This window comes from Chiloscyllium punctatum, chromosome 38 (genome assembly GCF_047496795.1).
Source record: "Chiloscyllium punctatum isolate Juve2018m chromosome 38, sChiPun1.3, whole genome shotgun sequence".
Taxonomy (NCBI): Eukaryota; Metazoa; Chordata; class Chondrichthyes; order Orectolobiformes; family Hemiscylliidae; genus Chiloscyllium; species Chiloscyllium punctatum.
In genome coordinates this window covers 26864296-26888093 of record NC_092776.1, presented here as the reverse complement: position 1 = coordinate 26888093, position 23798 = coordinate 26864296, and the positions used below count along the sequence as shown (strand labels likewise).

Genomic DNA, 23798 nt, shown 5'->3' with positions numbered 1-23798 from the left:
CAAAGAGTGGAACTAGGCATACCTGCAAAGATGGCAAAGCTACAAAACAGAAGCAGCAAGTGATAGAAAGGATTAAACAATCTCACAACTAATGGATCAGATCTAAAATCAGTCCTGTACATCCAATCACGAATGATCGTGGACAACTAAACAACTCACTGGAGGCAGCGGCTGCATTAATTTCCCCAGCCTTAAATGATGGGTGAGCCCCATATATATCAGTGTAAAAGATAAGACTGAAACATTCACAACAATCTTCAGCCAGACATGCTCAATGGACGAAGATACTTGGCCTCCTCCAGTGGTTCCCAGGATTACAGATACTAGTCTGCAGCCAATTTGATTCACTCAATGTGATATCAAACACAAGCTGGAGGCATTCAATATTACAAAGCTGTGGGCCCTAACAACATTCAGCATTAGTACTTAAGAGTTGTACTCCTGAACTTGCAAGCTGTTCCAATACAACATTAGCACCTACCTGACAATGTGGCAAAAAGCAGGACAAATCAAACTGGTCAACTTCCAACCCATCAGTCTACTCTCGATCATCAGCAGAGTGATAGCCAATGTCATAAACAGTGCTATACACCAACACCCGCTCAGCAATAACTGCTCAGTGATGCCCATTCAGCTCCTAACCTCATGGCAGCCTTGGGCTCAAAACTAGACAAAAGGGCTGAACTCCTGATGTGAAGTTCGGCAGCCCTTGATATCAGGGCTGCATCTGACAGAGTGTGGCATTGAGGAGCCTTTGCAAAACTGGAGTCAATGGGAACCAGAGGAGCCTTTGCAAAACTGGAGTCAATGGGAACCAGAGGGAAAACGCTGTTGATTGAAATCATACCTGTCACAAAGGAAGATGGCTGTGGTTGTGGGAGGTCACACACCTTTAGCTGCTTCTGCAATTACCTTCCCTTCATTGCAAGGTCAGAAATGGAGATGCTCATTGATGACTGCACATTGTTCAGCACCATTTGCAACTCCTCAAATACTGAATCAGTCCATGCCCAAATGCAGCAATACCTTGATAACAGCCAGGCTTAGATAGAAAAGTGGCAAGAAATATTTGTGCTGCACAAATGTCAGGCAATGACCATCTCGAATCAGTGACAATCTAACCATCACTCCACCAAATTTAATGGGGTTATTCTCACTGCATTCCCCCACTACGAATGTTCTGTGGATTACCATTAACCAGAAACTAAACTGGACTCACCATATCAATACAGTGGAGACAACAGCATGTCAGAGGTGAGGAATACTGCAGCAAGTAACTCAAGTCCTGATTTCCCAAAGCCTGTCCACCATTGACAAGGCACAAATCAGGAGTGTGATAGTATATTCCTGCCTTGCCTAGATGAGTTCAGCTCCAATAACACTCAAGAAGCTTGACACCTTCCAGGACAAAGCAGCCTGCTTGATTGGCTTACAATGCATTTCAGTAACTCACTATTAAAAAGTACAGTAATGCCATCCACAATCCTTGATTTTAAAACTTTACTTTTCCCATTTCAGTCCACAGTTTAAAATATTGAAAAATAAAAAGATACAGTCTCCACAAAACTAAGGAAATTGGTTGGACGGATGCATGAATAAATCTGAAATAACTACTTTGAGCAAAGTAATCTCTGCCACCATTTTTATACATTTATCATAGCAGAATGGCTGGGATTGTATTCTCGGGAGTTTAGAATTAGAGGGCATCTCATTGCAACTTATTTCTGACAAAGCAGGCAGACTGGATGCAGGAATGCAGGAATTCTATGAATGTTGGGATGGAGGGGGGGAAATTCTAAAACAAGGATTCTCAGGATAGGAAGTAGGCCATTTCAAACTGAGAAGGGGAGAGGTTTCTTCACACAAAGGGAAATCAAACTGTAAAAATCACCAGGTTGGAAAACTATGAAGGCCAAGTCACTGAATATTATTTAGGAAAGATAGATTCCCAGAGAATAAAGGTGTCAAAGGGTATAGAAAGACAGCAAGAGGATAGTGTTGAGATAGCAGATCAGCCATGATCATGCTGAGTTGTGGAGTCTGCTTGACTGGTTAAATGCCTTACTGCTCCCCCAATTTTCCATGCTTCTAATCTAATGCTACTGTATCATGAGAACTGGAAACAAACATAGTGGGAAAATTTGGAAGATAGGGTCAAGGAATAAGGTTTTGAGGATCTTTGAGATGCCTTTACAAACAGAGTTCCTACTTTATGGGATTATAATATATGAATCTTATGGGAACAGTACAACTCAACTCATTAATTCTTCAACCTTAACATCTTGAGCAAGGCAACTCCTTCAAAGTAAAAACACTTGCAATTTGACCTTGCCTTTGGAAACAAATTTACTTTGCCTTAAACAGAATTTTTTTGGCTGTTTTGTTTCCTTTCCCCCCCCCCCCCAAAGTGACTGATTCTGCCACTCCCAAGAGCTTCAAGGTATTTTTGCTAAAAAGTAACTTTAATCCCACAACCTGGGTAAGTTACTTGCATAAAGTGAATTTTTCTTTTATTAAGGCGTCAGAACCAAATTGGTAACATTCTTTGAAAACAGCACCATGGTATGTATATCTAAAAACCAACAGTTTTTTTTAGCAAAGTTAGTTACAAATACAACAGGTAGGAAAGTTTAAAATACCCTTTCAGTGCAACACACACATCAAAACAGATCCTTCTGCTTTTTAGGCAAGTTCATAAAACTAAATTATTTCTGGCCATATTTCCAACTGAAAATACAAAAGTTTACAACGATCAAATGAAAACTAACAGACTATGCCTCCATCAGCATTTTCTTTAGCTTACATTCAGCTTCGTGTCATTGTCACACAAATCCAGAAACAATAACATTTATCTATAGCAGAGTTCAGAAGTTGTTTACATAACAACGATGTTGATCCCTGCAACATCTGATGACCAAAAATTCAACAAAATTAACACAAGCACAACCAAGCTAAAAGCAAACTCACAAATGTACAATTGCAGTGAAATGAAATTGATGCCTACACTCCAGCAATATCACAACATGGTGGCTCAGTGGATAGCATTGCAGCCTCATAGCATCAGGGACCAGGTTCGATTCCAGCCTTGGGCGACTTTTTTTCACTTCAGAAAGGCGTTCGACAAGGTACTCGATGGGAGACTGATTATCAAGGTTAGATCTCTCAGAATACAGGAGAATTTGCCATTTCATACAGAACTGGCTCAAAGGTAGAAGACAGAGGTGGTGGTGGAGGGTTCTTTTTCAGACTGGAGGCCTGTGACCAGTGGAGTGCCACAAGGATTGGTGCTGGGTCCTCTATTTTCTGTCATTTATATAAATTATTTGGATGCGAGCATAAGACGTATAGTTAGTAAGTTTGCAGATGACACCAAAATTGGAGGTGTAGTGGACAGCGAAGAAGGTTACCTTAGATTACAACAGGATCTTGATCAGATGGGCCAGTGGGCTGAGATGTGGCAGATGGAGTTTAACTCAGATAAATGTGAGGTGCTGCATTTTGGGAAAGCAAATCTTAAGCAGGACTTATACACTTAATGGTAAGGTCCTTGGGAGCGTTGCTGAACAGAGAGACTTCGGAGTGCAGGTTCATAGCTCCTTGAATGTGGAGTCGCAGGTAGATAGGATAGTGAAAGCGGCGCTTGGCTTGCTTTCTTTTATTGGTCAGAGTATTGAGTACAGGAGTTGGGAGGTCATGTTGCAGCTGTACAGGACATTATTTAGGCACTGTTGGAATATAACGTGCAATTCTGGTCTCCTTCCTGTCAGAAAGATGTTGTGAAAGTTGAAAGGGTTCAGAAAGGATTTACAAGGATATTGCCAGGGTTGGAGGATTTGAGCTATAGGGAGAGGCTATACTGGCTGGGGCTGTTTTCTCTGGAGCGTCAGAGGGGTGACATTATAGATGTTTACAAAATTATGAGGGGCATGGATAGGATAAATAGATGAAGTCTTTTCCCTGGGGTCGGGGAGTCCAGAACTAGAGGGCATAGGTTTAGGGTGAGAGGGCAAAGATATAAAAGAGACCTAAAGATCAACATTTTCATGCAAAGGGAATGAGCTGCCACAGGAAGTGGTGGAGGCTGGTACAATTACAACATTTAAGAGGCATTTGGATGGGTATATGAATAGGAAGGGTTTGGAAGGATATGGGGCCTGGTGCTGGCAGGTGGGACTAGATTGAGTTGGGATATGTAGTCGGCCTGGACGGGTTAGACCAAAGAGTCTGTTTTCATGCTGTACATCTCTATGACTCTATAACAATTGTCGTAAGTTTAAGGAAGTGCAAAATGTAACTTGAAAAATAAAGAATCATCATAGCATGACCATTCTTTTTACTGCAAATTCCCGACTATTAGGTGCTTAACATTATCAAAAAGCAAACCTGACAGCAAATTCCACTGACCAGACATGTAGATAAAAACAAAAACCAGAAGATGCTATTTAGCTTCTCTGCTCCTCCACAAGCTTCAATTTAACAGTACTTCATTTAGATGCTTGATGTTGAAATATCTGGAATATTACGAGGTTGACATAGATTCCCACTAATGACATAAGCAAGTTAGGAATCATCCATTTAAATGCAAATTAATGTCAGAGTCATAATTACTTCTGAAACACCCCACTGGCCTTGGTTTTCTTCTAAAGCATGTAGAATGTGATATCTTCACATTTTAAAAGTGTCATATGTATTTGTCTCTTACCTTAACTGTATTAATACTATAGTTCCATCTACTTGTGTCACTTTCACTTGGAGAAAGAGGTGAATTAGATTTGATCAGGAACATTTGGACAAATTGGCCCATTACTACCCACCCATCAATACTTATTCAGGGGCATAAGGAATCTGGCTCAAGCACAAACTGAAGCTTAAATAGATCCATGGCTGGGGAACTGGACCATTAAGTTCATTGCTGTGCCAAAAACAGAACAGGTTATGTAATAAGTGTGTTGCCTTTCAAAGGAATAAGTATAACAATATCTTATACTTCCATCAGTACCACATTAGCATTGCATGGGTCCAAAACAACACAAAGACATGCCTCATGAATAGCATAACTAATACTAGTCAATTCAATGAACAATTAAAACCAAGATCCTGGCTGACTGTTCAGATTAGAGATATATAATAGTATTCAAGGATGAGCAAAGTTATCTTGACATTGTAGCCAATATTCAGAACTCAAGAAATACCAAAGCCCACATTAGCAACACTTATTCATCTTAACATTCATGGAACTGTACTGGCAAAGAATGGCTGCTGTCCTTGCTTCGATGGCAGCAATTACTATGCTTCAAAATTAATACATAATGCCACATTCTCAGGTATTTCAACATGACAAGGTCTTTTTTATTTAAGTATTCAAATGAACACACAAGAGAAAAGAAGTACTAAACACAAAAGGGAACATTCTTTTCAATTTAAGACTTAATTCTAAGTTCACTGCTGTAGAAACAAAATTCACCGAAAATTGAAATGGAGCCTTCTACTGCACAAAAACATTAAGAATACTATGATAACTAGATCACAAAGATTCCATTTAATAACTATATATTGAAAATGTAGCTTTATTTGTAAACTTCAATTCCTACCAGAGGGGACAATGTTAATGCTATGACTTCATGCTTCAGAGCAAGGCTTCAAAAATTCAAAATTCACCAAATTTTGGATGAACATCGAGGAAATAACTTTCCTAAACACCTTTCCACCATTTGAGTGCATTTTGGCAATCCTGTAAAATGCCAAAGTTTAGTAGTCAAATTTACCATCTGTGCATTTGTTTGAGGTAAAAGCTTGACCTCAAATTTCAATTGTTCAGATGCATGTACATCAAGATCATCTGTACTATGCACTCACAAAATAAAACATGTTTATAGAAAGTCTTGCATTTATGTGGCACTTTTCACAACCTCAGGAGACTCGAAAATACTCTATAGTCAATAAGGTTCCTTCAAATTGTGATCAATGTTCTAATGTAGGAAATATTGAGGAAACATAGAGACAGAAATGATCTCCATTCAGCGATTTGATGCCCATAAACCTGTTTCATTCTTATGTTAGTTGAGGTATAAATGCTGGCAGTAATAATTTATTTGATTTTCCTTATGGATTTTCTACATGCATCTTAAGAGTGTAGATAGAGTGTCCATTCACCTTTCCATGGAAAAGACAGTACCTCCTGTTCGTGCAGGATGCATTCAGTGCTGCACTAAACATCAAACTAGATTGCGTGCTCAAATACAGAGTGGGATTTACACTGTCAATCTCTGATTCAGAAAGGCAAATCTTCTATCACTGAGCGATAATTGCCAGTACAGCAACTCCAGTATCTGGCAACATCAAAAGGAGCTGCAGAATGTAAATTTTCAACAAAATAAAATATGCTATTCATGGCAAACAAGCCGACAAAATGTAACTTGGGCTACAAACACAACAGGGCAAGTAAAACAAATTACAAGTGAGTCTCAGCCCGAATGATCCAAATAACACCAGTCGTGTATTTAAGGGCTGACTTTTTGTTAGACCTGCTCTTGGGAATGGACCAGTCAATTTTGTTTCAGGTACACGTCAGGCTCAAATCAGAGGATGTTCAGTGACACAAGCACCTGATTCGATCCCAACCTCCTCCCCCTTCTATGTATAGTGATAACGATATCTAAACATTGTGTACGGCTGAACTGAACACCTCTGAATGAGTGTCCAAATCACAGACACCAAGCCCCTCTTGCGCCTCCCCCTCCCCCTCACCGAGTGATGTTGCCCCTAGAGTTCGAGTGAGTGACTTCCCGCTCCACCCCCCCGGTCCACAGAATGTCTGTCCGCGCCCCTCTCTCACACAAACCGCGGGGACTCATTCACCCACCGGCTGAGAGAAGGCTGCTGTCCGCCACCTGGGCCTGGCTGACAGGGATGAAAGGCACCGGGAAACTGAACTCGGTGTCGGAGGAGAAAAGCAAGTTGACGCTGTTTTTCCTGTCGGCCATCTTTACTCCGGCACCGACACGTAACCAGCGGCTCCGCGGAGCGGGGCTGGGAAGGGGTCAGGGGTGAAACCGGGAGAGGGGGGGTGCGCGCCGACCCGTGACGTCACGGCGCCGCCTGCGCGGGACGGGTCAGGGGTCAGCTGCTGCGTCAGTGACGCGGTTTTCCCGCCATCGCCGTCGGCTTCTTTCACCCCCGCCCTGCCCCCACCCCTCCCTGTCCCGCAGCAACTTCTCAACATGCCGTGTGTTGACGATTGGGTCAACGACCCTCTGGGCGCCGTGCAGGGTATTTTTGGTGAGTTTACTTTCCTTCTCTCCTGCTGCCTAATCGCTTTTGATTTTTGTTTTTTTTCCCCCTATTTACAAGTTCTTCCCTTTCCTGGTCTGCGATTGTTGTGTTTGTGCAGGCCTCCGTCTCCCAGCTCTCTGCTCCCACCCCCTCCAAACCCCAGCAGCTTCTCAACCTCACTCCCCCTCCCACCCTCCCTCTCCCTTCCCCTAGAGAGCTTTAAACTTCAATTCAAAGACAGAAGTAAACTTTCACAGCTTAAGTTTTTATATCCATCCCCGATCAAAAGGCAAGGCTTCAGCAAATCAGTTGTTTCCTGTAAGCTGATTGCATGTTAGAGCATTTAAACTGTGAGGTACTTTTAAAACCATTGGCTTTATAATCTGCTTTGTGCTATTAGAGAACGAGTCTTTTAAGATCAAAGACCCGAGCTGATCTACATGAGGGTGGAGAGAGTTGTGGAAATCTTGCGTTGCGTTTTTCAGTCTTCCAAAATAGTTCAATGTGTTTTCGTTAACTTCCAAGTTATCGAAATATCAGAAGACTTGACTTTTTTCTGCTGTGGCTCATTTCTTTTGTGCACGTGTAGGGGGACTTCCCTCAGTAGATGGATACGTGTTGATTTACGGAAAAGGTAGAATATATTCCAAATAACTAATTGAATGCCTGCCAATAATACAATCAACCAATTTCCAAACTCCTGGAAGGATCGTATGTTGAATATAGTCTGGCATTGGACTTTTGACAACTCATGGGTTTCCCGACTGATAAATATGTTTGCATTACTGTTTGATCTCACATTGTAGGTGGACTGTTGAGTGACCTTAATAAAATAAATCTTTGTTGAATATATTTCTGCACTTTTAACTGTTTGAATAGTTATTTGATTGTTTTGGAACATTGAAGAAACATATAAGAATGGAAGTATAAACATTGTTACATGTGCTGATTCCTAAATTGTGCATGTATAATCTGCAAAACTGGTCAGTTTAAGGAGGCAGCAGATGCCAGAGCCTAGAATTTGATTAGCATGGATATTTGACAGTTGTGGGGCTGGACACTAAACTAGTAGGAATGGAGAGGTCACGGAGAGATTTGAAAATGAGGATGCGTTGCTTAACAGAAAGCCATTGTAGACCAGTGATCATAGCTGATTCAAGTGGCAATACTAAAGAACGTGTAAAAGATGTTCGAAGAACAGTTTGTCCTGAAGTCTCCAACTTTCTTATATATAAACAATCTTGTTTGGCATTAAGTTCTTGATGAGTAGAAGTTTCCTCCATTTAAAAGTTAGGGACACCGAACCATGATCTTTGGTTTTCACCCACTCCGTTCTTCTCCTGGTAACCATCTGAGGATCATCCACATTGTTTGCAACCTTAGTGTCAAATTTAACATAAGATGAGCTTCTGAACATGTGAAAGTCATCACTACAACCTTTTTGTTTTTGCCTCTGTGACATTGCCTAATTGTTCTGACTCTGCGCGTCTTTGCTGATACCCTCATCCATGCCTTTCGTACCTAAGTACAGTTGTAACACTATCCCTTATCAAAAATGCCACTCCCCCTCCTCCCTTGCCTCTCTTTATATCCTTCCTGTACCATTCATATCCTGGAACATTAAGCTGCCAGTTCTGTCCATCCCTGAGCCACGTTTCTGTAATTGCTATGAAATCCCAGTCCCATGTTCCTAACCATGCTATGAGTTCATCTGCCTTCCCTGTTAGGCCTCTTACATTGAAATAAATGCAGTTTAATTTATTAGTCCTACCTTGCTCTCTGTTTTGTCCCTGACTGTTTGACTCGCTTCGTTTCTCAACTGTATCAGTCTCAGATTGCTCTCTTTCCTCACCATCTCCCTGGGTCCCTCCCCTCCACCCAAGCAGCTCTAGCAAATCTCACTGCCAGTATATTAGTCTCCTTCGAATTCTAGTGCAATTCATCCTTCTTGTACGGGTTACGTTTACCCCGAAAGAGATTCCAATGATCCAAAAATATGAATCCTTCTCCCACACGTTCATCTGCTGTATCCTCCTATTCGTACCCTCAGTAGCTCATAGCACCGGGAGTAATCCAGATATTCCTAACCTCAAGGACCTCCTTTTTAAATTCCTGCCTAACTTCCTATATTCTCCCTTCAGAATCTCATCCTTTTCCCTTCCTATGTTATTAGTTTCAATGTGTACAATAACCTCCTTCTGGTCTCTCTCCCCTTTTGAGAACATTCTGCACTCTCTCGGACACATCCTTGATCCTGGCACCAGGGAGGCAACACACCATTATGATTATATAGAACTCCTAATAGTCAGCGGGAAATTGAGAAACAAATTTGTAAGGAGATCTCAGTTATCTGTAAGAATAATAGGGTGGTTATGGTAGGGGGTTTTAACTTTCCAAACAGAAACTGGGACTGCTATAGTGTTAATGGTTAGATGAAGAGGAATGTCTGATGTACGTCGAGAGAAGGTGCAAAACTTGACCTACTCTTGGGAAATAAGATCAGGTGACTGAGGTGTCAGTGGGGGAGCATTTTGGGTCCAGCGACCATAATTCTATTAGTTTTAAAATAATGATGGGAAAGGATAGACCAGATCTGAAAGTTGAAGTTCTAAATTGGACAAAGACTAATTTTGACGGTATTAAGCAAGAACATTCAAAAGCTGATTGGGGTTGGATGTTCGCAGGTAAAGGGACAGCTGGAAAATGGGAAGTCTTCAGAAACGAGATAATGAGAGTCCAGAGATATCCCTGTTAGGGTGAAAGGAAAGGCTGGTAGGTGTAGTGAATGCAGGATGACTAAAGAAATTGAGGGTTTGGTTAAGAAAAGAAGGAAGCATATGTCAGGCACAGATAGGATGCTGGTTTGCAAGGTTAGATCTCACGAAATACAGGAAGAATTAGCCATTTGGATTCATGACTGGCTTGAAGGTAGAAGACAGAAGGTGGTGGAAAGTTGTTTTTCAGAGTGTGACCAGTGGTGTGCCACAAGGATCAGTGCTGGGTCCACAATTTTCCGTCCTTTATATAAATGATTTGGATGTAAACATAGGAGGTATGAGTAGTAAGTTTGCAGATGACATTGAATTGAAGCGAAGAAAGTTACCTCAGATTTCAACTGGATCTTGATCAGCTGGGCCAATGGACTGAGGAGTGGCAGATGGAGTTTAATTTAAGTAAATGTGAGGTGTTGTATTTTGGGAAAGCAAATGTTAGCAGGACTTGTACATTTAATGGTAAGGTCTCAGGGAGTGTTGTTGAACAAAGAGACCTTGGAGTGCAGGTTCATAGCTCCTTGAAAGTGAAATCGCAGGTAGATAGGATAGTGAAGAAGGCGTTTGGTATGCTTTCCTTTATTGGTCAGAGTGTTGAGTACAGGAGTTCAGAGGTCATGTTGCAGCTGTACAGGACATTGCTTAGGCCACTGTTGGAATATTGCATACAATTCTGGAGTGTAATACAATTGGAAGGATGTTGTGAAACTTGAAAGGGTTCAGAAAAGATCTACAAGGATTTTGTCAGGGTTGAAGGATTTGAGCTATAGGAAGAGGCTAAATAGGCTGGGGCTATTTTCCCTGGAGCATCAGAGGCTGAGGGGTGACTTTTTAGAGGTTTATAAAATCATGAAGGGCCTTGATAGGATAAATGGACAAAGTCTTTTCCCTGGGGTGGGGAAGTCCAGAACTAGAGGACATGGGTTTAGGGTGAGAGGGGAAAGATATAAAAGAGCCTTAAGGGTCAACTTTTCACACAGAGGATGGTGCATGTATGGAATGAGCTGCCAGAGGAAGTGGTGGAGGCTAGTACAATTGAAACATTTAAAAGACATCTGGATGAGTATATGAATAGGAAGGGTTTAGAGGGATTATGGTCCAAGTGTCGGCAAGTGGGACTAGATTGGGTTGGGATATATGATTGGCATGGACCAAAGGGCCTGTTTCCGTACTGTACATCTCTGTGATTATACTTCCGGTCATGATAGTTCCAACCCAATTCTGGTCATCTCCATACATTCTAACTTCCATAAAGTTGAGGTCATTGTAATACCTTTATCTGTTTCATTTCTTACACCGAATCCTGTTCATTCATCAGGTATCCAGGCTAAATTAATTCTAGTGTCTTACTCATTCATGATTATTGGTTGCTGTGTCGTTGGCATCTGTACAACAACTTGTCTCCCTAAGATTTTGGTCACCTGCAATAATATTGACTTGTGTAGTTTAGTGTCGCATTCTTAGTTTATACTGTTCTGGAATGTATCATTGATGCTTTAGAGTGTTCATGTTTATTATATGTCATATAGACTGTCAGGATCCAATGATTGGGAAACAGTTGTTTGTCCACGTGGGACAAATAATTCAATAGAAGTGACAATGTTATCTCCATCTGTACATTTGCTTGGTCTAGTGCACCTTTGCAGAGTCTGGAAAGTAGTTATGAGGAGCATTATTCAAGGGTCTGTTGGGGAATGAGAGTCCTGCCTTCCTGAAATCTTGAGTTGTGAAAGTTTAGCTATGACCTGTTAAGAATTCTTCGAAATCAGCACAAGCACTATTCCTTGGTAACTTATTAGACTCCAGGATAATCGTTTCAAAAGTTTTGGGGGTTGATTTGGGCATTGTCGGTTTGAACTGCTGTTTGCAACTTTTGAGTTTTATTTGAACCCTAGATGAGCTTCAAATCATTCCATCAAAAAGGTCTTTACTTTCTTTACCATCTCCTGTCTCCACCTCTACTTCAGCTTATATGCTGTTGAAACTCTTGATCATGGCTTGATCACTCAGTGCTCTCATGGATGACCCCCCACCCTCCATGGTATAAGGTCACAAAATCTCTGCTATGCAAATCATATTACACACTTGAACTGACTAATTCTCTGTTCCTGTTTTGCTGCTTGACATAACCCTTCAGTCCCACATTACTTCCCATGTAACATTTCCATCTTTGTGTTTTAATATCTTTGTGGTTTTCCCTTCTCCTTTCTAAATCTGCCAATTGTCTCCTCCCTAAACTGTCCATTCTTCTAAACCCTATGTTGGCTAAGCTTTATGCTGTCTCGGCCCACACTCTCTGAACCTCAATTCCTTTCAACTTTATACTTAAAATATATGTTTAGTAAGCCCTTTAAAAAAGCTCCTGGTTTGGAGAGGTTTCTGTTTGTTTTTTTGCTTGGTGATGTTTCTGAAGGACCATAGGATATTTTTATATCTGGATGTTATATAAGTCATGTTCTAGCAGCTTTGACCGACCTCACCAACCCCGTTACCTATGAAAATCGAACAGTGGGTGTGGAAATGTTTTTCAAACCTGAATTGAAACTTTTACTGTTGCAGTTCAGAATGGTGCCAGTGGTGAGTGGGAGAAGAAAGTGATTGAATATTTCAGAGAAAAGTTGAAAGAAACGACTGCATCAAGTTGGGTAGGTGATTATATAAATTATGGTTTTGATTATATAAATGTGGTTTAAACACAATGGCAGTATAAATGAGGTTTTGCTTGTAATGTGCAATTAAAACTTTTTTAAAATTTTGGCAGTTATTGTTGACAGTTGTTTATTTGTTTTAGCAAATGTTTAACAAAATTTCTAGTTATCCTGCTGTCTCCCTACTTTTCACACTCTATGTAATTGACTGATTAATTTCTCTATGCACTACTGGCATGATGCAGCTTCTGGAGAAGTAAAACAGCTTCCTGATTTGCATGTTTGTTGGCCACAAGTTGGTGTGCAGTTTACTCAACAGTTAGTGTTGTTGCTGTAATTGTTATTGGTAACATATAATATACAGAGAAACCTCAATTATCGGGCATCCGATTATCTGAATATCGGATTATCCGGCAAGATCGCAAGGTCCTGATGCTCGGCTAAACTATGTTATCTGGCAGTCGATTATTTGGAATTCGATTAACCGAATGAAATACTGCCCACCCGTGTCCTTCAGATAATCGAGGTTCTTCTGTAGACTGTTAGTTTTAATTGATCGTGTGAATAAATTTTTTAAAAAATTAGATTCCCTACAGGCCCTTCGGCCCAAGTCCACGCCGACCCTCTGAAGAGCAACCCACCCAGACTCATTCCCCTATTTGCGCTAACACTATGGGCAATTTGGCATGGCCAATTCACCGAACCTGCACATCTTTGGACTGTGAGAGGAAACCCTCACAGGCACGGGGAGAATGTGCAAACTCCATACAGGCAGTTGCTCAAGGCAGGAATTGAACCCAGGTCCCTGGCACGGTGAGGTAGCAGTGCTAACCACTGAGCCACCATGCCACCCCTAAATGTTTTCTACATCTGACATTTTCGTAGTACAATGGTGTGAATCCCTGAAATGTGTATGGAAACAATATATTTAAACCCCTTTTACTTTTTGTTCATTGTTGATGTAATTTTCTGATAGTTTACATTGGGGCAAAGTGGTTTTATCTTTTTTGGTAGAGGCTATTTAGGACCACAGTGTCGTAGATCACTTTGTCTTCACACCTGGTCTGCTATTCAGTGAGACCATTGGCTCATCTGTAACTGAACCCCAAAAACCTGCTTTTGCCCCATGATCCTTCGTATCATATCCAGTTGTTAACTTTGGTACGACCTCCACTACCTTATGCCTTCATCTCATTCTCTGCTGGTATATGGTGGAAGCAGTGTGTACTGCACAAACTGCTCCTTAAACAGTGCATTCCAAATGTATGACGACCTAGAAGAATAAAGGCAGTTAATACACACAAACAGCAGCACCTGCACATTTCTTCCAAGCCACACACCATTCTGACTTGGATACATATTGCTTCAAAATCATGGAAATCCTTTGCCAACAGCACTGAGGATGCATCTGCACCAAAGGGACTGTAGCAATTCAAGAAGGTTTCTCACAAATACCTTCTTTAGGACTGGTGATAAATGCTGGCCTAACCAGCAAGGATTTCCACCACCCTTTTTGTTTTGTGTTTAAGTGCTTCCAAACTTCACTCCTGAAAGATCTGGCTATGCCTCCTCGGTTCCCCAACCAGCAGAACTAGTTTCTCTCTGCCTACCTGAACTGTTCCACTTAATATCCTAAAAAATTTGATCAGTTTGTTGTCCCGTTTTCCTCTTCAGTCGAAGCAAAATGCACAGAGATACAGTGTGGTTTTGCCTTCTTCATCTTTATTCTGGGCCCTGGGGGGAGAGAGAATGACAGCCCATGTGCACAGAGACATGAGTTCACGGTCTTCTCTGGAACAGCAGTTTCTCAATGAACTATCTAGTCATTTTACAGGGGGGGGCATCCAGATAAGGCAACATACATATTGATTGGGTGACCGTTACAATCAGCAAGTGTCAATAGTAAAGATTAAGCCATCTGCTGTTACACAATGAATAGCTGATTTTGCATAATGAATACTTTTCACCTTGTTAAACTGACTTCACATACTGAATGCTTGCAATCTTGTTAAATGGCTTGACAAAATGAATGCTTTTCGACCTTAACCCATTACCCTTGCCTCCAGCACCCCATTGTTAAGTGTAAGTTCTTATCTGAGTCATGCTCAGCAGAACCTCTTGTTTCACAAAATTCATAACTTAACTCTTCCCCTGTCTGCTTATACCTTATACACATTCTCAAAATGATCAACCAATCTTCTGAATTCTAGGGCGTTAACACTAGCTTTTGAAATCTCACTTCATCGTTTAACCTTTAGAGTCCAACTATCTTTTTGGTCAAGGAACACTTCACTCGTTGCCCGGCAATATATCCTTCCAATGGTGAGGTACATAGAGCTGTACTCAATTCTGCAGATGTAATTGAACCAGGACTGTACACCTGAAGTGAAATCTTCCAGTGAAATCAACCGAATCACATTTGAGTAACTGGAATAAGAACATTAAAACAAAGGGAATTTCATACCACTTTATATCCACGTTGTTTGCATTAAAATCAATTAAATGCATTTTGCCTTAAAATTTTGGTGTTACATAGTTGACAGCAAGGTTAGTTTTGTGCTGATTAAACTTAAGGTACAGTGGAGTAGAATGTGTATACAGAGAGAGCTGTGTTCCCTACCTATTTTCTATTGAGTAACGATTTACTCCAAAGCTAAATGATTTGCATGAAAATTAGTGAATGAGAAATGCTTTTCCTTCAGTGGCTAACATTGGATTCCCTTTGAATGATTTGACTGAAGTAAAACTTCTCCCACAGGTGCCCTCCTTGAATGATGTTCCACTGCATTACTTGAAGCCAAACAGCTTGGTCAAATTCCGCTGCATGATACAGGATATGTTTGATCCAGAATTTTATATGGGAATTTATGAAACTGTGGAGACGTCTGCCAAATCTAGAGTAAGTATTTTACATGTGATATGGTACATCGAAACAGCTTTTAAATGTAATATAATCAGTGATGACCATTAAGCCAGGCCATGTCTCCACTACCAATTGAGTCAACTTTCTCAGTCTTCACTTACTGAGATTTCACAAGAAATTTATTATTTTCACATTAAAAGTTTTGTGTAATTTTCTAACTTGGAAGTAGAAGAGCTGCTCTGGCATGTTTTTCATGCATGACCTGGTACTTGCAGCTAAAAGCATATTGCAAAATATTGTGATGATAATTTGGAATTTTTCATTTCCATTGTGCTCAGATATTGTTCTTGGCTCCCTAAGTCTTAAAGCATCTGCCTGCCTTTGCCCATCTTGTAAATTTCGCATTCCTTGACTTCTGTGTAATAATAAACATTGTGATTGTGCAAGTTTTATTTTAAAACAAAATGTTGACGTACTTTATCAGTTTGAACCCTACAAGGCTTTTGAAGACATACTTCCAAACTGTTTGTTTACCTTGTGGTTACACGTGGTCAAAAGTAAATGAAGGAATGCTTTGCCTTCAGGAGGAATTTGAGAATTAGTTGAAGAGATTGTTTCCTTCCCAGAGGAAAAATGTAATTGGAAATCTTTGATATCACTAGCCATTAATTTCTTTTTTATGATGTCTGTTTTATCCTAGTGCAGTGCACTTTAGCAGGACTGGCCTATGTAGACTTTTAAGTATGGAATTAATGTAAATGCTGCATCGCACTAAAACTTTGTACTTTCCATAATCTATTGGAATCTCGTTTTTGAGAAATGGTCTAAAGTGCACAAAGCATCTCTGTTCCCTTTAGCTTTAACCTGAGTTTCAATTCTCATCCAAAGCTTTAGATACATATTAGACTTGACCAATATCGTATTTTATAGAATATTTACATACATTTTTGGTTATAGTTTTCCCTATCATTCGGGTCTCTTCACAGACCACTGAGAAAAGATGAAGTGACTGAGAGTTTGTTATTTGAAAGACTGATGGCCAGAGTTAGTACCTCTGACAGTTTGTTTGCTGTTGCTTTTGTAGGACGTGTGTTCAGTGCATGCAACAGAGATGACATAGCAGTGCAGTGCAACAGTTTGCTGAGCAGCAAATTTAGCACATCCAGTTCTGTATCTATAAATTTTGACTGAGCACTCAATGATTTTTGATGTTAATGTATTATGTACAGTCTTAAAATTTTGAACAATTTCTGCCAGAGCAGCGAAATTAACAGTTTTCTTTTGACCTCGGACAAGTTGATATATTGAATGGAAATCATCACACAGAATGCAGCAAAGGGGCCTTTTCTCTTTGTTTTGCTGAGCTGCTCTCCGTTGTCCCCTGCTACATTAGCAATTCTGAGACTAATCATGTAGTGGGATATAACGTAGCTGGTCAGCAACTTTCCTCCCACAAATTACCAAGCCTTTCAATTTCTGCTCCACATACATTTTTCACCAACTATATTAAATTTTCCACTCCTTGCTATTTGGGATGTGACAATAAAAAACCTGAATGTTTCAAGTATTTTTCTTCTTCTGTCCTTTCAATTGAAAGAAGGTTTCCTTTATGGGAAGGAAGTCTTCTGGCTTACTTATGTGGTGCAAATGTTTGATCTTGATGTGTCATGCTGTCTTGAGCAAGAAGTTGAGTAGAACATGTTAAGACAAAGATATTTACAGAACCATTAAATGTGAATTCAAAGTTTAGGGATAATATTTCCAATTTGTATTTGACTGTATTTATTTGATTTTTTTGTGGGGAGGATTAATATGTTCAACAATATGTTTAAAACCAAAACCACTTCCAATTTTTCACAGCAATAGAGTATCAATGTAATAGCTCACAGGAGCTGGGTTTGCTGGGAACACCTCAATTTGGAAAGTCAGGTCAGTGAAGGTACCAATTCAAGCAAGGATCATCTGGACTAATGATAAGCTCTAAAAGTCTGAAAACAACCCAGCGAATAGCTGCCACCAATACAACACCACCACCCCCACCCAACCAGTCCCCAAAATATTGTTATCTTACAGTGATAAACTAGCAATCGCAAGTCTGAATTTCTTAAGTTTTAAAATAAATGATCAAATTTAAAGGGGATTCAGACTTCAATACATCTTCTGACTGTGTGAGTTTGCATCAGTGGCTATCTTTAGCCCATCAATTCTGAATTGAATGTTTCTTTCCCTCCCTCCCAGGTAATCATCAAAAACATCCGTGCGTAGATGTGCTGAATTGGGCCAAAGTTTGTAGTACTTGATACTGTTGCAACACAGCGGTAATCCCTCCTAATTAAACCAAACACACAGAAAAGCTCACCTCACCTCATAACATGAGTGACAGAGAACTACCAAAATTCCACTATTTATGAGAAAAAAAATTCTTTAACTCTAAAAGTGAACATTAAACAACAACTATTTACAACTCTTAAGCCCCCTTCCTCTTAAAGATTTGTTATCAATCTCCCACTCTCTATAACAATATACTGATCCAATAAAGCCCCTATTAAGTTTACTGCAACTCAAGTTTCAGAGCTAGACAATGTTGATCTTCATTTTGTAAATCTCCCTGGGTCATCTTTAGTCTTCTGCTGTAAAGATGTTTCATACGAAAAAGGTACCTTTTGGAGAGAGTGTGATGAATAGCAGTCATTTGAATGGCAGATGGTGCTCTTTCTCTGACTAACTGTCCAAAATGTTTGCTTTTTATACCCCAAGCATCAGATCATCTCATTGGTTCGATGGTGTCAAAACAGTAAAAATCAAATTCAGTTGGGCTTTAGTATCTTGCTGCATAATTTAAACTGATTAAATTTGAACTTCTGTAAAAACCAAGCAACCCAGCTCAGATAGTTGTTTCACATCCAAATGTTACATACTTCCAGTTTTCCAGGGCAGGCTGAGATTGCTCTCAGTCACATGACAGGTGTCTGCATTCACTCTCTCTTAAAGCTATAGTACATGTCTTCAACTTCACAACAATAACATTACTCACCAATATTTGGCTCTCTGACTTTTGGAGCTTTTGGATTGTAAAGAATAGAACAATTTTGTTTCAAGTAGGATTGTTCTTTGACCTTCAACATTAAATACGTGTCCAACGTGTCATTCAATAGTATTTGAAATAGAAATGATAAACCTGAAGTTATGTTCCGTGGTGTGGGTAAAAGGCCAGGGCCTTAGGATAGTGATGAGTACATTTATAACAGACTTCAGAAAGGATTCTTTATGCAGAGGGTGATGTCGAGCTGGAGTGGATTGCCAAAATGGATAGTCGAAGCTTTTTAAAGAAATCACTGGATGGTAAGATAAAAGAATGTGGAGGTGAAATTCTGGATGATGAGACCAGATGAGCTGAAGCATCATCTTAGTACAATCCTCCATTGTGAATTAATCTAAAATGGAAATCACTAGTTGCATCATTCCTGTACTGTACTGGATTGTATTTTGAAAATTATAATACACTCAGCTTTGATTATATGCACAAAAGCACCCCAGCAAAAAATGTTGTTCCAAACAATACTTAAAACTTGCTTGTTTGATTGTATTTGAACTTAACCTAGAAACATGTTCTTGTTTCCTGTCATTGATCTGTACACGTTTATCATGTTAATGGCTGACTGTGACTGCATGTACATCTCCACATTGTTATAATACTGCATATACTTTTTTTCCAGTTAGTTTTTAATATTCCACTAACATTGAGAGGTTTCAAATTGTTAAATTTTTTTTTATAGGTTCTACGCTTTGGAAAATACAAAGATGTTGCTGAGTGTGGAGTAAGTAGTTGTCTTCAAAGCACTTATCCTATTCACTGAGACAATTGCATATTGAGCACCATATTCCTCAGATTTAATGTTTTTGACTTCTAACTGCAATTAATGGATGAGTAAGCCTTGAAACAAGGCAGCTGCTGTCCTAGAAACAATGTTTTAGCTCATGTAAGATTGTTGAAGCAGTAACATCTGCAAGGATTCTCTCAATTATAGAGAACTGCTGTAAAATGGCTAGATGCACAGTTACCTTACAACAGTAGATGGAGCTAGCATTTTATGTAACATTGACTGAATGCTGAATACAGACAATTTAAAAAAAAGCAGAAATCCTTTTTATTATCAATGGTCACAGTCTTTTTATAGTAGTTGCTCATTAGTATTGTTCTATATCCTTTATTTTATAAAAGTGCTCTTTCCACTTTGACTATTGTTTGTAAATGACTATCACCTTGCCCTGGTATTGTAAGTGCAAATATTTATGTTGGCTCAGTTGATACACACCTCCTGTGAAAAAGGAAGGATTAAGACCTTCACACATAGTGTCATTATCATTGTATTCCTGAAGAGATTTTGCTGAGATTAGGTTCCCCAAACATCAATACCATGTCCACATTTCATCCTAGTGTTCTGTTGTTCAATTGTGAACATTGTTGGTGGGTGTTAGCAGGTTATTCAAGGGTTCATAGCTCAGTTTGATCCATGTCTTGCTCGGTGTTCAAGTGTGTAATCTTCCAGCAGGTTAATTGATTTCAGAGTTATTAAAACCAACTGTAACAACCAGCTTAGCTGAAATTCTTCATTTGCAATTATGTCCCTAGCAAATATCATATAAGGAAATGCAGCTTCTCTTTAAGTTTAAAATTGTTGCAGTATGTTACCTTCCATCATGTGTATTGAGTGGAATATTGGATTGGGATATGCTGACTGAATTTTGTTGGCATGTGTTACATAATTTATATTCCTCCCCAGCTCCAACAAGAGGTTGCCTTAAACTCTGCAAAATGTGTCACACTGGAGAGACAGACGTTTTACTGCATTCCAGTGCCTGGAGAGTCCGAATGGGTCAAAGAAATATCCTTTTAATGACATTTATTATTTCAGCTTATTTTTGAAGTGCATTTCATCAGAATGAAATAATGAAAGCAATGTAACTGAGCAATCTAACCAGGTAATTCTGTTTTCCTTAAATTATTTTCATACGCCTATGCTAGTGCCAGTCAAGCACGTGGCAATCCTTCTACATCCTATACTCCAAGTCGGCATAAAAGGAGTTATGAGGAGGATGAAGACATGGACATGCAGTCTCCCAAATTAAAGGAGCAGTGTGCAGGTAGGGGCATATATTCAGCAATTTTATACTTAGTAGAATTCGCTAACAAGGATTGCAGAAACTGCAATGATGTAAATCTCCATTCTGTCGGATACTGCTGTTTATTCATGCTAACACCATGCAAACACCAGAGGTAATATTGTAGGAGTCTTGCTTGTTTCTCAAAGAGTCTGTAATGAATGATATAGCTCCCTTGCCCTGTTACATCAAAGGATTTTCCCAAACTGCTGTTATATCACAAAGCAACATTCAAAAAAGGATCATACTTGATAGGATTTTTTTTCACTCCACTATTTTTCAAGATGCATTTCAAGTGTGGAAATTACATTGCAACCCATCTGTCTCCCTCCAAGTACAAAAAAAAGTTTAAATCCATGTGTTATAAAACACCTGTGAGTAATCAGTATGGCTGTGACTTGATGTAAATCTGATCTCTTGTGCATCTGTAAAATGCTGTGTTTGCACTTCAAGAGTGGCTAATAGGATGATGAATTTGAAACTCCACTTGTTCCTAATTAAGACTAAAAGTCAACCAAAGAGAAGGTCTTGATCCTTTTTTTTTACCACTTATGTACCAGGTGCTGGCTACGGTGGATCACAAGCATGTGGCGATGCTAAGCGCCTTGAAAAGGAAGCACCAGGTGCACGCCAGAACTTGCCTAACTGCACTACATCAATTGATCTCAACTTCCCATTACCTGGGGAGAAAGGCCCTGCATGTCTTGTGAAGGTAGTAATATGTTTCTTAAGGATGAACCACATAATGTCTGTGCATTGAGTGCATAACATTAAGTATAATAGATTTCAATGATGTAATTTTCAAATATTACAAAATAGATATTGAAAGTTTATCACTTTTTTGTTATGTAACTGTCATAGATCTATTATAAGATACTATATGGTTATAAGGCAAAAATTACATATTGTTTGTGCATAAGTTGGGCATTTTAGTTAAATATTGTCAGGTTGATTGAATTAAAATTTAATTGCAGCATTGTGATGGCAACTGTAATTGCATGTACACTAATTTCTAAAGCTTCTATTTTGTGTCTTGACCAACTAGAAGAAAGTAAAACCCCTTTGTGTTCTTAGTGGGTTTTTTTTCTCCAACAGACTTGCATGCTCAAAATTTCCTTGAAATCTGAGGGAGGGAACAGTGTCTAATGTGTTTCCCTTGGATACTATGGATATACATGAATCCTAGCCCTAACCCCATTTGCTCTTTGTGCCTGACAAGATGTTAAACTTTGCTAATGCTTGACCTTTTGGAACTCACCAAATTGCTACAGGGATCTTCTACTGCAAATATCCTGTCAAGTGCGTATGAAGAAACTGAATGCAGAAACTTATTGGGGAGTTTACTTTATCCAAAAGCTTCTAATTATTAATGGTTCTCATGAATTCAAGATTTAGCAAATGAAAATACACTTGATGTAAACCGATTTTTCAATCCCATTCTACTGTTTTAAGCAAAACAACTGACTAGTTTCCTTGTATAAATGCCAGTCGCCATTTTCGGTAAAGCAAATACTTGTTCGTGTCATGGTTGCATCTCTTACATTGTTGAATGAAGCAACACAGAAAGAACTGTTTAGTCCATCATGCCTAAGTCAGCTCTTTGAAAATGCTGTCCAGTTTATCTTCTTCCACCACTCTTGACTCAAAGATTTCCTCTTGTATTTATCCAATTCTTGTTTGACAATTATTTGATTTAGACTGCTTGTGCAATAATGTTTTATTCTTCTCTTTAATAGATCTATGAGGACTGGGATAATTTCAAAGTAAATGACATGCTGGAGGTTTATGGAATTTTATCAGTGGATCCAGCACTTGGTGTCATAAATGATGAGAGGTAAGGCACCAGGTCACCAACATGAATGCTGTGTTCATCAACCAATATGCGAGAATTGTTTAGTGAGCCTCTGTGATTCTTTAATTTTCATATCATTTTATCTGGAAGCATTTAGTCCTACAGCAGAAATTAGATGTTTCTTGTTTTTAGGAAGGTCACGAATTAGCTTTTTATTCCTCAGCTACAGATCTTCTCTGGAGGTCTCTATTCACAGATACACCAGTCTTCAGCCTTCAGTCTTCCATGTGATAACAAGAAATGGTTGGAGGCACTGGATACTGCAAAAGGCTACATTCTGGCAATAGGTCTGATGATTTGTTCCAGAACTTGCTGAGCCCTTCCCCCAAACTATTCCAGTACAACTACAATACTGAACTCTACCTGACAATGTAGAAGATTGTCCAGGTATGTCTAATCCCCAAAAAAGCAGGACAATTTAAACCATGCCAATTATTACCCCATCAGTTAATCCTCAATCATTAGTAAACTTGTGGAAGATGTCATCTACAGTGCTATCAAGCAGCATCTGCTCAGTAATAACCTGCTCGGTGTTGCCCAATTGGATTCCACCAGGGACTTTTACTCCTGACTCACTACAGCCTTAGTTCAATCATGAACAAAAGAATGGAATTCCAGAGGTGAGAAGAGAGTGGCAACCCTTAATATCAATTTGAATGACTGACATCGAGGAGCCCTAGCAAAACTGGAGTCAGTGGGAATCAGGAGATAAACTCTCTGCTGCTGTGAGTGCTTTAGATTAGATTAGATTACTTACAGTGTGGAAACAGGCCCTTCGGCCCAACAAGTCCACACCGCCCCGCTGAAGCGCAACCCACCCATACCCCTACATTTACCCCTTACCTAACACTATGGACAATTTAGCATGGCCAATTCACCTGACCTGCACATTTTTGGACTATGGGAGGAAACCCACGCAGACACGGGGAGAATGTGCAAACTCCACACAGTCAGTCGCCTGAGGTGGGAATTGAACCCAGGTCTCTGGCGCTGTGAGGCAGCAGTGCTAACCATTGTGCTTCTTGGCATAATGGAAGGCGATTGTGATTGTTGGAGGGCAGTCATCCAGGACACCTTTGCATGAATTCCTCAGGTAATGTCCTAGTCCCAGCCATTTTTAATTGCTTCATCAACTACCGCCTCCATCACAAGGTTAGAAGTGAGGATGTTCGCTGATGATTGCACAGTGTTCAGCACCATTCACAATTCCTCAGCTACTAATGTGGTCC

General features: G+C 39.8%; 2 protein-coding genes across 3 annotated transcripts in view; one reads left to right on the top strand and one right to left on the bottom strand.

Moving 5' to 3' along the window:
• The window catches only part of sec23ip (SEC23 interacting protein), a 136097-nt gene extending 129056 nt beyond the window's left edge, over positions 1 to 7041 (bottom strand). Inside the window, exon 1 of the mRNA XM_072557458.1 lies at positions 6863 to 7041. Within this exon, the coding sequence (XP_072413559.1) occupies positions 6863 to 6983 (121 nt within the window). The 5' untranslated portion in view covers positions 6984 to 7041. The remainder of the gene's footprint in view (positions 1 to 6862) is intronic.
• Positions 7042 to 7139: 98 nt separating this feature from the next.
• Positions 7140 to 23798, top strand: part of mcmbp (minichromosome maintenance complex binding protein) — a 33507-nt gene continuing 16848 nt past the window's right edge. The window contains exons 1-8 of one of the 2 annotated variants that reach the window (XM_072557456.1): positions 7140 to 7278; positions 12603 to 12688; positions 15450 to 15590; positions 19331 to 19372; positions 20339 to 20440; positions 20570 to 20699; positions 21278 to 21429; positions 22454 to 22551. In XM_072557456.1, the coding sequence (XP_072413557.1) occupies positions 7221 to 7278; positions 12603 to 12688; positions 15450 to 15590; positions 19331 to 19372; positions 20339 to 20440; positions 20570 to 20699; positions 21278 to 21429; positions 22454 to 22551 (809 nt within the window). In that variant the 5' untranslated portion in view covers positions 7140 to 7220. Of the gene's footprint in view, positions 7279 to 7607; positions 7628 to 12602; positions 12689 to 15449; positions 15591 to 19330; positions 19373 to 20338; positions 20441 to 20569; positions 20700 to 21277; positions 21430 to 22453; positions 22552 to 23798 lie in introns of those variants that run through there. The other variant, XM_072557457.1, reaches the window with a different exon arrangement.